The sequence below is a fragment of the Sarcophilus harrisii genome, chromosome 2 (assembly GCF_902635505.1).
Source record: "Sarcophilus harrisii chromosome 2, mSarHar1.11, whole genome shotgun sequence".
NCBI lineage: Eukaryota > Metazoa > Chordata > Mammalia > Dasyuromorphia > Dasyuridae > Sarcophilus > Sarcophilus harrisii.
Window position 1 is genome coordinate 523,482,740 of NC_045427.1, and position 16,624 is coordinate 523,499,363.

Here is a 16,624-nt window from a genome sequence, read left to right on the forward strand (position 1 = left end):
AGAACTACTGAGGTCCCTTTTAATTCTGGAAGTCTGCTTCACTGCTCAGACTTAGCTCTGATTACTAAGTTCAACTCTCTCTTATTTTTAAATTTTCTTCCAAAAGTACAAATTCTATTTTGTTTTGATATAAAAAGTTCCAAATAAAACCTTTTATAAACTACACTTCCAGTCCTTGCAATGCTAGAAAACCTTCCACATTGTCCAACAGTGGGCAATTATCAGTGAAATAATAAGAGTGTACATAGTTCAGCAGACAGACTGAAAACATGAAAATCAACTTGTCCTAGTTCATAGAGAATCACTGAGGATCAAGGCCCACAAACAAGACAGAAAGGGATCAGGAAAAAATTATTAATTAAAAAAAAAAAAAAAAAAAACTGGTCAGGTGCCAAATGTCTACCAGGCATTAATGTTGGGGATACAACAAAAATGAGATAGTACCTGTCTCTTCAAGGAGCTTACATTTCTATTAAAGGTCCCTTATTCACTTGGCAAAAATCTGAGCAGTTCCACTGACTCTAAGTACTCCCTAATCCAGATTCTTTAAAACATGCTTGTTCTTAGGTAAATTCCTGGAGCAGGAGAACGGACAATCTTTGTTTAGGACAGATGGGGCAGAATCAAAATTAGAAAAAAAGCATGTCATTCCCCAAACCTATTTAACTGAGTATCAAAGTATTTGTAAAGTAGCGATATCCAAAGAACTGAGAAGAAAAGGAAGATGGTTAGTCAAAGTAGGGATTCAAGGGCAGGGATTCAGTAGATCAGAAAGCCAAAAGACAGAGAGGATCAGAGTCTTGACTACTTTACCTTCAGAGTACTTGCTAACTGAATGCTTAATGGATAGTCAATTGGTTGAATTCATTATGAGTTCTAGGAATGTGGTTTACAAAAGGTTTTATTTGGATATAACAAAAGAAAATGGAATTTTCACTTTTGGAAGAAAATTAAAAATAAGAGTTAAATTTGGTGGCCAGAGCCAAGTCTGTTCATTACATCCTCTGCCCCCACTGGCCGTAATGAACCAGCATCATAATAGGCTGCTGTTTTCTGTATATTCAGTGATAATACAATAGGCTCATGACATGGAAAGTAGACATAGTTCAGTTAATGCACTGCCACTTATAGACAAAGTCCAAGTGCTACTGCCTCATCTGAGCAAATTAAGTAGCAGGTAGAGATGAATCAAAGGAAACAAAGTTAGGCATTAAGAGCACTTAGAATGAAGATGGAAAAAACAACAACGAAAAGAAAGAGAACTGGCTGTCTCCAAAGAAATGGGGAAAAAAAATTTCTACCTCCTAGATTTAGGAAAAAAGAGCTCAATAATTTACAAGACTGATAGTGTAAGTGGATAAGGGTAATAGTAATAGATGAAAGGCTGTATAGCTAATAATCTTAGAGTAAAAATGTTTAGCTCAGTGAGGTCTGCCTGTATTTGAGTTTAATGCAAAATCAGATAATTTGATCAATGCTTTTTTCCCCCAGTTAATGCACACAGATACATTCAAAATTTATGTTTTAAGGTCTGCTCTGTTGAGCTTCTAAATTGAATTTAGAAACCCAGGTTGATAACACACTCCATCTTTTCTTCAATTTTTAATGTATTTGCTGTTTTCCAATCTTGCCTACCACTGGTAGGCGCCATCTTCTCAACTACTCAAAGAGAAATCCTGCTCACATGTTAATTTCAATTTTTTACAATCAGCATACCTACTCTCCTTCCATTCATGATCCACTGATCATTATTTAACAATATCTACTCTATTCTCTCCACTCCAGGATTAAGCATCTTAAATTCACAGAAGAAAGATTAATTAAGACTCAAAACATACATATTTTTGCTCTTCACAGAGCAATACAATTTCAAAGTGAAAAGTGACTTAAAGGGTCATCTAGTCTAGTATGTCTCCGAACAGGAATCCACGTTCCTGTTCTCCATGAATCATCTCCAAGAAGTGATTGTAGAATGCTTACTTATAAAACGCCAACAATAGAAAACCCACTGCCTATTGAACTTTTAGATTGCACTAATTATTTTTTTTCATATTTTGAATTTTTTCCAGATATGGAGCGGATATCTGTTCATTGACAGCTTTTGCCCACTGCTCCAAAATCTCTCTGGGGCCACAAAAGAACAAATCATATAGCGGCTCTTTTAATACATGAAGAAAACTACCATTACATATCCTATTACTTTTTCATTTAAAAAAAATAAAAGAGAGAATATTTGTTAAGCATTTTGGAAACCTCAAATTGCTATATAAATGCTAGTTACTATATAATCAATAGTATTATAATTACTGTTTCCAGAAACCCACATTTCCTAATTCTTTTAAAAGTAAACATATGAGCCTTGAACATAATTGCTACTAGAGGAGGCTCTATGTTATACATACATCAATCATATACATATGATTTCATATATACTGCCTTCAATTATAAACCTTCTTTACCTCAGCTGACAATTTTGATGAATCATGGCTGGAAAATATTATCATTCACTGGCTAGCCTTCTAGAGACGAGTCTCTCTATATGTAGCAAGACTATTTTAGGCAACAAATATGCAATCTGCTATGAGAGGGCACAATGGATAAAGCACTACCCTGAGTTCCAATCTTGCCTCAGACACTTTCCAAAGCTGTGTGATCCAGGAATAATAACCATATCTATCTCACAGGTTGATAGACACATAGATAAGGACAAATGAAATTATTTAAAGCATGTGTAAAGCACTTTGCAGACCTTAAAGAATTACATGCAATATCAGCTGCTGCTGCTACTAATACTGATACTACTGCTACTAGAACTGCTATAAACTTTTTCCAGAGACTGCACTGAGCTGGTACAGTTCTGAGGGCCAACTCAGAGGATTTAGGTTCTCAATGCTAGATCACTACAGCATTCTCTAGCCTGCAGGGGATAGATGGAGCAAATTACCTTTGAACAGCAATCCTTACCTCCACTGAGATGTCATCCCTTGTGGCCAAGTTCTGGCTGACTGCAGCCAGAGAGGCTTGCTCAATATCTCGGATGCACCTATTGATGCCATCAATGGAATAGTCACATTCTCTCTGGCCCGGAGCCTTATCCCTGAAACCAAGAGAATTTTATTAGGAGAAAAGGAGAGTCCAGTTTGCTTTGGGACATCACATCAATGACTAGTGCATTGGGAGGCTCTGACCAGGCGACCCCTGTCATTATGCTACTTAATTAGCTCCAGGTTCTCTAATTCCTACTTTTACATCTGACTTACATATGGGACATCCTGCCTCATCAAAGTGAAGGAAATTGTAGTTGTTCAACTTGAGAGGGGATCAATATCTGAAGAATACACTATTATTTCAGGAAGTAATAAAAAAACCCTTTAACCTTAATTGCCCAAATATTCCATGAATTGCCAAAAACTGGGGACTTGGATTAAGGCTTCTTACTGCTTAAGTATAATACCATCATAAAAAAGCTGGTTCAAATTCTACTTCAGAGACTTACTGGATACAAAGCTGTGGGCAAATCCCTTAATCTTTGAGCCTTAGATGCAACTTCATCTGTAAAATGGGGATAATATTAGGACTTTTCTTATAGGACTGTTCTGAGAATCAAAACAATATATGGAAAGCAATTTGTAAATCTTAAAGTACTATATGTTAACTATTATTATTGTTGTTATAAAAGATGAGTTCTATTTCCTGCACAAATGAGCAACATTATGCACTACTGAAAGAGCCCCTACTTATATTAAGGATAAGAATAATCCCTAATGGATTTTTTTTTTTTTTTTTGCATGGGCTTCTAAATTTCACAATGATGATTAAGAACATTAAGCAGTAAAGTGCTAGTTAATTCTATGACCTTCCCAAGTAAATGAGAAACAAAGTATAATTGTGTGAGTCCTTCTGTACAGAATTATATCTAATTCTGTAGATAATTGTAGATAAGAACATTTCAAGGAATGTTCTTAAGAATCCTAATGATACTGTAGATGGCAGAGACAACCACAGCTTTAGCAGGACTCAAAATATTCATATGATTTTTACCATTGAATTAGATTATACCCCAAATCGGTTTTAGGGCAGAATAGCAAATACTGGTTATCTTTGGATATTTAGGTGACACAGGTGATAGATAGCATTAGAACTGAGATAAAACTACATCACAGTTAAAATAATAAACCTTATGCATTTGGTGTAATGGGAAGGGCAGAAGATTTGGAGCTGGAAGACTGGGATTCCAGTTTTAGCTCAATCACTAATCAGCTGTATGACCTTGAGCAAATCAGTTGACCTCAATCTCCCTAACCTACAAAACAGAATTCATAATGCCAGCAGGACCTATAATATAGGATTGTTTCAAAGATCAAATCAGGTAACGGAAATAAAGTAATCTGAAACTGTAAGTCACTATATAAGAAATGATTACTATACTGTTGGAAAATGAAGGTGAATGCAAGCCATTCAAAAGACACTTACCTAATGGAAGTGATGAGGCTCTTGATTGAATCTGATACAGTATGAGAATGTCCAGCAAGGACAGACCAGGTGGGTGGGTCTTTAGGATTGATGGCCAATGAGCGAGCAGTCCTGATCAGGAACGAGGAGCTCTCCAACATGGTCTTAGCTGAGACTAGGATGGGTTCCTGTGCTCGAGATCCCTAGGAAAAATCAAAGTAGTAGAGTTGTTGCTAGTTTGGAAATAACAAAGTCAAAGTTGGAGGCAGAAAAGTATTCCTTGAAGGTGATACTTATTAAATAGAGGTATCTAATAGTCTTTCAGGATTTGGGAGAAAACAGTATGTTTGGTGGAGTTCTGAATTCCTGAGGACAAGGTAGCCAAACTGATTAGGAAGCTTTCTTCTTATGCCTGATAACCAATTGGGTCCAGAAAAGTATGAGGGTATCAATTGAGTGGGAGTCAGTAACCAAGAAAGACTTTTGCAGAGTTATCAGCATAGCAATCCATGCTAGAATCTTATTGAAATACAGCTTGAAACATCAGCACTCAATGGATGTACAAAACTTGTGTGCATGTTCTTAAAATGGTCCACCTTAAAGTTTAACTTCATGTGTTCAAGTATTTTTAGTAATATCTAGTAGTTTTTAGTAAGCATTCAATTTAATTAAATATTCATTTGGTTATCTAGGGCATTTAGATTTTATAGTAGATAGGACACCCCGTCTGGAGTCAGGAAGAGCTGAGTTCAAATCCAGCTTCAAACATTTATTAGTTTTGTGACCCTGTTTGTATTATCTTTCCTTTTCTGTAAAAGGACCTGAAGAAGGAAATGGCAAACCACTTTTTGATAGTATCTCTACCACAAAAACCCCAAATAGGATCACGAGTCAGACAGGGCTGAAATGACTGAACAATGACAAATGATTGTTTTTGGGTTTTTCCCTCCCTTACTACTTATTGATATCTAAGAGGAAAAAGTAAGAGGTTGAAAACAAATGTGATAGTTTTACTATTTGTTAGTAGCAGTTGTAGAGGTGAGAAACCTCAAAACTCCTGTATGAAAATGAGGGGTTTGGATTACCTTTGGATTTCAATGGTTTGTACTTTCCCCAAAGTCTAAAAAGATTGAGAGATGATTATGGTCACTTGAATAGCAATCTACTTGTAGACTGCAAAGTTGCAACATGATTATTCTATTTTCCTTTTATTTCCCAATGTCCTAACCCTCCTTCTTATCTTTGGAGAGTAACATCAGAAAGTTTGTATTCCTTCAAGTTGGGATACTGAGAAAAAGTTGCCTGAAGGCCATAGAACCAAGAGACAGGAGGAACAGGATTTTACAGTCCAAGACTTTAGTCATGGAAAAGAAAGTCATGAAAAAATTAAGAGGAACAGAAAATAATCTACAATCATGTTTACAGGCAAAAATTTCTTGAGAATTTTATTCTATAGCAAAGATCTTTGGAATTTCACTAGTCATTCAGATTCCACTGTGGTATTTTTTCTTCATAGTCTTGACACTTTTTTCATGTTCTAGTGAGGTTCTTCTTCAGTTTTCCTCACATAAGTTAAAATACTGACCTCCAGAATATCACTTCCTTGACTACTGATATGCAAATTCATCTCTGAGTATGACAAATTTGTCTTTACTGAAGTCTGATAACTGAGTTCATGAGAAAATTAATTTATATAGCTCTGGCTTTCCCAAGGAAGGAAAGAAAACTACTGACTTTACAAACGATATTCTGAACAGAATTATCATATGTTTATGTTGTTTTACCCCTAATGTTTTGCAGTTCTTATCACCTCCTTTAAGAAATCTCCAGTAAGAAGACTTATATGAACTGATACAAAATCAAAAAAGGAGAACCAGGAAATAAGGTACTCAATGACACACACACATTTATTAGAAAGGGCTTTTTTTTTCTTTGAAAGAACTATTTTTTTATTACCTACTTAGGCAAATGGGTACCCCAGAAGAAGTATATGAATATTAAAGCCCTAGAGGGTAGAAGATTTGAAAAAAGCCTTCCTGGTAGATAACAACAAAAAACATTTCTGTACAAATTGTACTCTTCTCTCTCTTTTGGAAACCCTTGCAGTAAACAAGGATAGCAACATGGAAGATAAGAGTATGATAGAGCAAGGCATCTAGTCAATAAAGTTCTGAGATGTGTTGGGGAACCCAGAGTCTTTAAAAAAAAAAAAAAAAAAAAAAAGACAAGTAAACACCACAAAGCCACAATTTGTTTCTTTATATTAAACGAACAAACCAAGCCCACATCTGAATACTTTTTCTAACTTCCCTATTTAGAGATTGAAAATTCAAGGTCCAACAGTCAATAAGCTATAATAATAGCTTTTTTTTTTTAATTATTCAGTCAAACTGGAATACTACTTCTTTCATTGATAACAATAATAAAATGATACTTTGTACATATTTAAGTATTTTTAGCTATTAACTTCATATATATGTATGTATATATATATATATATATATATATATATATATATATATATATATATATTTAACAGTATAGACAACCCCAAATCCAATTTTTTCTTGCTTCCTGGAACCCCCAAAAAAAAAGAAAAAAGGCATACATATCCTACCTCAGAGCTGATCTGGGCTGGAATGCTTACGAACTCAGGGTTGGAAGCAAATGCTGTCAGATTTTCAACTGCTTCAATCAAGGGCACAGTTGCAATTCGACACTTAGTGCGATTGTCTTCAGAGAAATCTCCATCCAGAGCCTGGTGTGAAGAGAAAATACAGAAGTATTTTCTGTATAATAATATCTAGTGTCTGTCCCTAGGGGCTAAAACCATCTTCTTCCAAAAGAATGTGGTCTGATTTTATTCAGGATTCTTAAAACATTTGTAAATAAAAGCAAAACGTACAGGATCCAAAACAATTTTAAGAAATAGAGTAAAATATGCATCTCATGTAACAGCTGACCTCCTGAATCATATGAACTATCCTTGCAATAAAGGATAAAATGATACATTTTGAAATAATATTCTTTTCCTGGTTTCATATATCTGGAGTATCTCCAAAAAGCAGAGCCAAACACCTTAAAAATTGAATGGAATCCTCTGGAGGCTCAAGCATCATATGTCAACACTAACTTTCCATCCAAAGAAAGTACAAATGTAAATATGCCTACAGTTTAAAGGCAGAAGGTTTCCATTCCAAGGAAACATTTTCATAACTGGCTTTATATTAAAGTGCCTAAAGATTATATTAATAGGAGCACCAAATATCCAGGTCATTTCAGTCATTCTTGTCTCCTGTTGCCCAGATTAGCTACTTTGATGAGAATGGCATTCCCTTTATATCTTAGATTCAAGACTTCTCTTAGTCTAATCTGTTTGTTAATCTGTTATAATAGGTTAGGAATCCCTAAAAGGTCAGAAGGAAATAGATATACTTAGAGCTAGATGGGACTTTAAAGACCATTTAATCCAAACTCTCAAGTTATAGTTGAGGACCGAAGCACTGAATGGTTAAGTGGCTTTTAAATATATGAAATAAAAATTATAACATTATAATATAAACTAATTATATTGAAATACTTACTAAAATAGTTTAAAAACAAATTTGTGAACTTCAAGCTAAGAACCTCTGCTTTAGAATTGGTCCCTCTCTCAGATAGAATAGTTGAAACTATAGTTTCCTACTAGTCATAACATCCCCTCCAGTACAATCTTTACTTTACCACACCTCTCATCTCTTAGAACAGAGTTCTTAACCTAAAGAATGTAAATAAATTTCAAGGAGTCCATGAACTTGGACAGGAAAATAATGACATCTTTATTTAAACAGTTGATTTCTTTTAAATCCCCTACATTTTATTTCATGGAAATTAAAACAGTATCTTGAGAAGACTCCCATAGGCTTGATCAGACTGCAGAGGAGTTTATGACACACATTACATGATCAAGCAATTTTAGTAGAAATTAGTTTTGACAGAACTCACAGATTCTTAGAAAACAAGATTTGGAAACTTTTTCATTTTAGTGGAGAAGAAATGGAGGCCCAGAGAAACAAAGTCATTTGTCCAAAGTTACAAAGATACCTGCTAATAGAGCACATTGTAGAACCTATCTTTTAAAGGCTACCAGTAGAATGCTCTTTTCTGCTCTGTCACACTGACTCAGAGACAACTGAAACAAGGTTCAAAATAAGAAAAGACCACAGTCAAACAAAAAATATTTTTTTGGGTAAAATCTACTTTAAAAAGGGAAAGCGAGTGAGAAGAGAGTATACTTACAGCCAAGCCAAGTACTATCAAAGAAGAAACAGAATCATTTGTTTTGAGTGTACAGTGATGATGTTTAATCCCAAGGGAATGAACTAAGTATTTCTTTACAGGGCAAGGCCATGCTCTGGCTTCTTAGAAAAACAAAAGCTACTCTTGCACAATTTTTATTTGGCATCCAACCAGTGAAACTGCCCAAGTTAAAATAACATTCCATTCCACACATCTGATATGAAACTAGAGTAACAAGCTGAATGAAGGAAGAAAGAAAAGACAGCTATACAATTTTCTTTGAGGAGAGTGGGTATAACTGGTAGTATGTCTTCCATATTACATTATCCAATACAAGAAACAGTCAGGATTTAAAGATTCAGGGTGGCCAACAGATAAAAGGCTTGGTTTCAGATATTCACAACCTGACAACCTCTCATGGATTCAATTTCTTGGTGCTGCTTCTACTTTCATCCTCCTTCTCTCTATTATTCCAACTGCTGACATTCTAACACAAATTGGATGTAATCTCATAAAAAAAAAATTTATGACAAAAAACTTTTTTCTTCCTCCCACTACCCCTACCCTATCAGAAACAACAGCAATAAAATTCTTGTAATAAAGTAGGCATAGTTAAGCAAAACAAATTCTCCTAAAAGTCTCATTATGTATCACCATCTCTTTCTCAAAAAGCCAATAGCATATTTCATAATTTATCCTCTGGAATCACATTTGATTATTGCTTTGATCATAGTTTTTACAGTTTTCAAAGTGGTTTATTTTTAGTGTCATAATTGTATTGTATAGATATTGTCCCCCTGACTTTACTGTGTTATCAGCTCATACAAATCTCAGATTTCACTGAAATCACTTTCATCATTTCTTATGGCATAATAGTATTCCATTACCTGATATACCTCTTATGGTACAGTAATATTCCAATGCTATCACAAAACATTTTTTCCCAGCCATTACCGAACTAATAGGGATCCTCTTAGTTTCCAGGTTTTTGATATACTACAAAAACAGTTGTTACACTTCTTTTTGTACAAATGCATAATGTTTCTGTTTTTTTTAATCTCTTTGATGTACAGACCTAGCACTGTATATATATATCCTCATTATTAAAAGGATAATCAGGTATTAAAAATGGGTGCCCCTTGCTAATCACTGCTATATAATCCTGAGCAAATAATCTTCGGGCCTTAGTTTTTTTATTTGAAAATAAGGGAATTAATTGGACCAGATAATCTCAAAGGACCGTTTCATTTTAAAATCTATGATCTAAGTTCAAGAAAAGATCTAATTGAGACTTTTTCACTGATGTAATCAGAATAAAAGTAATAAAAAAGTGAGAGGTCTGGAAAGAATGTACTTAAGTATATGTTTTCACATACTTTAAGTGCTTTAAGTGAATGAAGTCAGAAAATTTTAAAAAGCAAGTTTTTCCTTCCCAGGGATACTATATAAGTCTATACTCAGTTGTAATCTGTCCTGAATTCTAATGCTGCATTACCACCCAATTACAACACTCAACCTAGTTACCTTAAAGGAATCTCAAAAATCAACATGTACAATAAGGATCACCTCCTTCACCAAACTTCCTAATTTGTTTTTGAAAGCAGTATCTTTTTTTTTTCTCCCCTTTAGGCAATTGGGATTAAGTGACTTGCCCAGGGTCACACAGCCAGGAAGTGTTAAGTGTCTGAGGACAGATTTGAACTTGGGTCCTCCTGACTTCAAGGCTGGTGCTCTATCCATTGCCATCACCTAGCTGCCCCAATATCATCTTTCTAATCACCAAGGTTTGTAATTCTGAAGTTACTCAATCCCAATTCTAATTATTTGCCACATCTTGCTGAGTCTAACATCACTTCCTTCTCTCCACTCACATAATTACTTACAAGCTTGTCTTTTAGGACATTACCAGTCTCATTTACTGAAATGAGTTGCTGTGAAAATGTGACATTCCTTGAAGAATCTGAAGAGAACTGAAGAATTTGAGAGAAATTTTGTATACAGATCACTGTGTTTCAAACTGAGCAAAAATACAAAGAAGAGCCACTGGAATCTAAAGAAAAAAAATCCTCTTCAATTCCCCATAACTTAGTATGGCAATGTTTTAAGTTATAAAAAATATATACATTTAATTTCATTTTTTTCCAGGTTAGTTGATTTCACAGCAGCAAAAGTCAACTGTGAACACCAACAAAACACAAGGAAACAACCATATAAGGAAGATTTGACTAGATATGATTTGGAAGATCCTACCTGTGGAATTGATCCCCTCCACATTAGGAAAGGGATTACAGACTTAACTTAAGATCTATAGGCAATGCATTTCCCTGTTAAAAAAAAATTTTTTTTCCTCTTTTCTTCTTTATATAATTCCATTTACTTTAATCTTTGTTCCAACAGAAAGAAAACAATACTATTTCTGGCATATTATTTATTTCAAGAAAGATCCTACCTGCCCTTTCAATTACACTTTACTATTTTATATCTAATCTTATGGTCATAAAGAAAGAGAAAACTAACTGGCTTTCAAGAAATTCTGGGATAACATTTTCCTTTTCCACTGGAATGGGATTTGAGGCCTTTACTGTCTCTGAGCTTCCCATCACCAATAAATGAGAAATCTGTTCTCCTGGGTGACATATTTTCTACACAGATATACATCATGGCCCCTCTTTAAAAAATATAAAACCTTCAACTTTTTAAATACATTTAAGCAGAATTCTTTCTAATTTTCAGTAAAAAAGAAAAAACACACACTGATTTCTTTATAATTTCCATCCTCTCCATTATATAAGGAGACACACACTCAGACTGTTAATTCATCAAAAGTGACCTACATGGATATGCAATTAATGCATGCCCCATTTGGAAATAAAACAACTTTTAATGGGTAAAAATATTAACACAGAGAGCACAACAAAAACCTGGGATTCGAGGTGGAACTACGTTAGGGGCGTGGGGGAGGGGAAGAAGCCAGTTGAAGGACCTACCTTGATGGTTTTCACCAGGTTGGCAGTGCTATTGGCGACCTCCTTTGCCGACTGAACAAAATGCCTCTTGGCCACTGGGTTGGCTGTCTTAGATGAAGCGATGCGACAAGCGTTGCACAAAGCGGAGGTGTGCTTGGCAACAATTGTGGCAGCTGACAAAACCTATCAAAGAGAGAACCGAGAGCTGCAGGGAATCTGGTTCAAAGGCTCGGCTTTGAAAATCTAGAGTTCACAGGAATCAACTCAGGTATCAAAGTGGATTTCAGGTCTACTAAAATCAGGTTCTATTGTTCCACAGGCTAAAGGGCTTCCAAAGCTTTTTTTACATACATGTCAGCAGGAAGGATGGGAGTATGATAACAAAGAAAGAGGGGAAAAAGGGAAATAGGAAAAAAAAATATCTGAAGGATGCAATGAGGGAGAAACGAGTAGAAATGGTAAAGATTTTGACATGTTGTAGAATGGGGCTATGGAGAGTGACTTAGGCATCTCTGAGAAACATAGGTGATTTTCTTTCTTTTCTACTAGAATGGGGCCCGAGGTCTTTCCTATTTCTGAGTTCCTAATATTAATTATTGAGAAATCTGCATACAATTTGCTACCCTGTGCTACATATATTCAGTAAGGATACAGACCTTGTGTACCCCCCCCTCATCTCAAGGTTTTTTATTTTTATTTTTGCGAGGCAATCAGGGTTAAATAATTTCCCCAAGGTTATACAACTACTAAGTGTCAAATGGCTGAGGATGGATTTGAACCCAAGTACTCCTGACTCCAGGCCCACCTCCACCCCCCAGTTTCCACTTTTAAACAAAATATGTGGAACTATACAGATACAATGAGGTTAAACGAAATAAAAGATAGTAATAAAAAAGAAAAAGAAAAGAAAGAGATATTCACAAAAAAGGCAACACGTAGCTTTTTAGAGGTAGATATGGAAGGGAGAAGACATGATGTTGCTAAACAGACATTATGGTAGATTTGATTGTCTTTAAATTAACTGATATTCAGTCATTTTAGTTATGCCCAACTCTTTGTGATCCCCACTGGGATTTGTGTTTATTTTTGGCAAAGACACTGAAGTTGGCTTACTAGTTTCTTTTCCAGACCATTTTTCAGATGAGGAAATTGAGGCAACAAGGTAAGTGACTTGCCCAGGATCACACTGTCTGAAACTTGATCTGAATTCCAATTCCACCCTGGCACTCTACTCCCTGAGCCACTTAGCTGCTCCCAATGCTCTCTAAATATACAGAACACAATCCACCCTCATCTTTTACTCTCCACTGCTGATTTTATTTTATTCCAGCAATAATATAGGCTCTCTTTTACCTAAGATACAATTCTCTAATTTCCAATCTATAACAAGTTTCAAGGGCTCCCAAATTCTTTATCCAAGCCCGGGATGTGCCCAGTCTCCATCCCACCTTCACCATTCCTTTTACCTCCCCCTTAGGACATGCTGAAGCAGGACACAGAGCATTTCTCATCCTGCCCAGGTCGATTACCTGTGACGGACTGCTCCCTGGATCCACCAGGTTCTGACAAGCCATCTGGATCGCCTGATTAGCCCTGGCAAACTGGATGTGATCCACAAGACCCTGGTGCCCTGCCTGGCTGTTGGGATCAGAGATGCCAACGAGGTAAGCAGCCTAGAACAAGAAGGAAACAAGGTACTATTATTATCTATTTTACAGCTGAGGAAACTGAGGCAGCAAGTGGCTAAGCAACATACCCAGCTCACCCAGACAGTAAGTGCCTGAGGCAGGATTTGAACCTGGGGCTTTTGATTCAAGTTCAGTTCTTTGCACTATGATGCCCACCTGGCATGTTATTGTACCACAGTATCTGTATTTTTTAGTGTAAGACCCAGATGTATACATGGCACTGAGTATTGTATACTCAGACAACTAGAGGATTTCATTTATCTGCTTCAACTTTCCAAATTCAGGACTGCCACAAATCCTCTCTTGGGAGGACCCATGACACTATTTTGGAGTTGAGTAAATCAAACAGTTATTTTAAAAATTCACAAGATGTCCATAGTAGGAGGAGTAGGGGCGACATCTAATATATTACTGCTGAGGGTCCCAACCTTTTCTCACTTGAGCTCTACTTTTGAACACCAATTAAGACCTTATGATCCTAAGGCCAGAAACAGAATTCAAACAAGTCGTACTTATTTTAACAAGAACAAAGACACGTAACAGTAATTGCAAAACCTCAAAAACCAAATTTTTTTTTTTTTTTAAAAAGGATAAATCATTAGGTTGAGTATATATGTTTCTGTGATCCCTATTCTCAGGCCACTTGCCATCTCCTCCATAGTCTTACCACACCAGAGACAATAAGCTGAAAGACACACCCACTTTAGGGTCTCCCTGAATTGATTAATAACTGCTTTTCTGGACCATTATTTCAGGAATGTCTCAGCCAATATATTTCCACTCTCATGATATCATCCATCTCTTACACAGCTTCAATGGCTTTGCAATTGCTACTCCCACAGCCCACTCTAAAACAAGAATAAATTCAAGTCTTCCCTTGCTCCTGGATGATGTGACAGCCTGCTTCCTAGGACCTTGTTCACCCTCACAGTAATATTCTAGACTAGTGTCCTTCTTTGGGAACCACTTTCTATATTTTCTTCATGTAAGAATGTAGGATCTTTGAGAACAAAGACTTTTTTGCTTTTCCATTTCCAGTACTTAGAACAGTACTTGGCACATAGTAAATACTTAAATGTTTTATTTATTTATTTATACATTCATTCTTTTATCTATTTTGGCCAAGCATTTCTCTTCTTCTCCATCATTTTTCCTACAGACTCAGACAAGAAACAAACAAACAAAAAAAAAGTGGAAGGTACCATGGTTCTGTTGAGTTTTCAATTTTGGGATATTACAACTAGTAAGAAATTATAGTTTCAACTATTCTGTCTGAGAGAGGGACCAATTCTAAAGCAGAGGTTCTTAACTTGGAGTTCACAAATTTGTTTTTAAACTATTTTAGTATTTCAATATAATTAGTTTATATTATAATGTTATAATTTTTATTTCATATATTTAAAAACATTCTAAGTATGGGTCCATAGGCTTTTACCAGGCTGACATGTGTGTCTACGATATAAAATATATTAAAAACTGCCTCCAGCTTCTTTCCTTCTCTCTCCCCCTCCCTCCCCCCTCTCTGTCTGTATTTTTTTTTTAAGCAGAGACTGCTTCTCTCCAATATTTTGTCATCTTCCATATTAACTTAGAAACAAAAAATGTGGAAAGTACCGACACCCTTCCTCCCTTCTTTTCTTCTTTCCAAAATACAGGGGCTACGCATGAATTTGGCTTTATATTGAAGGAACTAACCTAGTTTCCCTCCCCACTGCTGGAAGATCACATTTAATGCTAAATTTAGTGTACATACCCAATTGCCTTAGCTACTGCAACATGGAACTCCTGAGTTCAAACGGTTCTTTGGCCCCAAGCTCAGCCCCCCTAGCAGTTTGAATTATAAGCATGTAGCCCCACATCTGGCAAGAACCCTTTTAGAGACAGTTTCTCTGGATTGGATTAATTCCAGTCCTCTTTTCTTACTATTAAAAAAAGCTGTCAATCCTTGCCTTGTGATTAAAAGAGAGGTCAGGTTCACATTTCTTATTTTTCCTCCTGGATAATCTTCAAGAATTTACCATGGAAATGTTCATTTGAATCTCAAGTGGAGGTTGGCGATCAATGCCTTACCATACTTGGTCAAAACAGACTTACCTGGGCTGCAGCTTCCGTGAGGCCACAGAGGGCCTTGGATGCAATTCCCACACATTCTCCAAATAGAGGAAGGTCACCTGTCTTGGCATTTTGAGATATTCCTGCCATTGATTCACCCAGAACCTAAAACAAAGAAAGCACCATTCTAATAACACTAAGTGCAAGATCCTAATACTGACTTAAAAGTTTAATCTCCAAGGAAATGTAATTCTATCTTCTTTCTAGTCTTCTCCCTCGTTGCTAACCATTAAAGGTAGATAAATGATAATAAATCAGTTTTAAATAGAGAATAAATTCATATTTTGAGCATGAAACTTTCACCTCTAAAATGTCTTTTATTCTAACAAAAGGGGGAATATTCATATAGAGTATCAAAAATACATAATATTTGGGTGTCCCTTTCTATGATTATACCTAAGCTAGGAACTCCTAGAGCTGCACACTTTTATAGCTTAATGTAAAGGAGATGAAACAGTTTAGTAAATAATTGTTTCAACAGAATACATGCTTCTTGAAGGCAGCAATTGTTTAATTGTTGTTTTTGTATCATTCAAGATTAGCTCAATGCTTGGCAAATGGTAGATGATTAATAGATGTTTTCTGATTGACTAAATCCAATTTAACATTAATTTATAAAGTGTTTACTATATGCCAAGAAGTAGGTAGGTGGGTCAGGAGACAGAGTACTGAGCCTAGAGTTAGGAGGATATGAATTCAAATCCAGTCCCATTTACTAGCTGTGTGAGCTTGGGTAAGACACTTGCTCTGTTTGCTTTAATCCATTGGAGAAAGAAATAACAAACTACTTCAGTATCATTGCCAAGAAAATCCCATGGACAGCACTGATATATAGTGAGTGGCCCACAAAGTCATAGTGAGACCTGACTGAATATTATATGATGAAATTTACTTGGTAATATCAATATGAAAGAAAGTATTTTTTATTAGAATAAGTTTAAAAGGAAAACATTTCTATATTTTATATTTATACTTACCTTCTTTTGGACAATAATTTACTACAAATTTTATATGTAAACTCAAGAGAGACATGTTGGCTAATTCTTCAAGAAAGACTACTGGGTAGGTGTGTATATATTATGATTAAACCTGCTCCATACATAGTGAAAAGAAGAATAAAACAATAAT

The 16,624-nt window shown here is 35.6% G+C and overlaps 1 protein-coding gene across 4 annotated transcripts in view; it reads right to left on the minus strand.

The window, feature by feature from the left end:
* The window catches only part of TLN2 (talin 2), a 528,144-nt gene that overhangs the window by 105,736 nt on the left and 405,784 nt on the right, over positions 1 to 16,624 (minus strand). For all 4 annotated transcript variants that reach the window (XM_003755615.4, XM_023497706.2, XM_031955439.1 and 1 more), the window contains 6 exons: positions 15,479 to 15,601; positions 13,226 to 13,369; positions 11,718 to 11,879; positions 7,070 to 7,210; positions 4,474 to 4,655; positions 2,965 to 3,097 (listed from right to left, as the gene is read on the minus strand). In XM_003755615.4, coding sequence (XP_003755663.1) covers positions 2,965 to 3,097; positions 4,474 to 4,655; positions 7,070 to 7,210; positions 11,718 to 11,879; positions 13,226 to 13,369; positions 15,479 to 15,601 — 885 coding nt within the window. The remainder of the gene's footprint in view (positions 1 to 2,964; positions 3,098 to 4,473; positions 4,656 to 7,069; positions 7,211 to 11,717; positions 11,880 to 13,225; positions 13,370 to 15,478; positions 15,602 to 16,624) is intronic.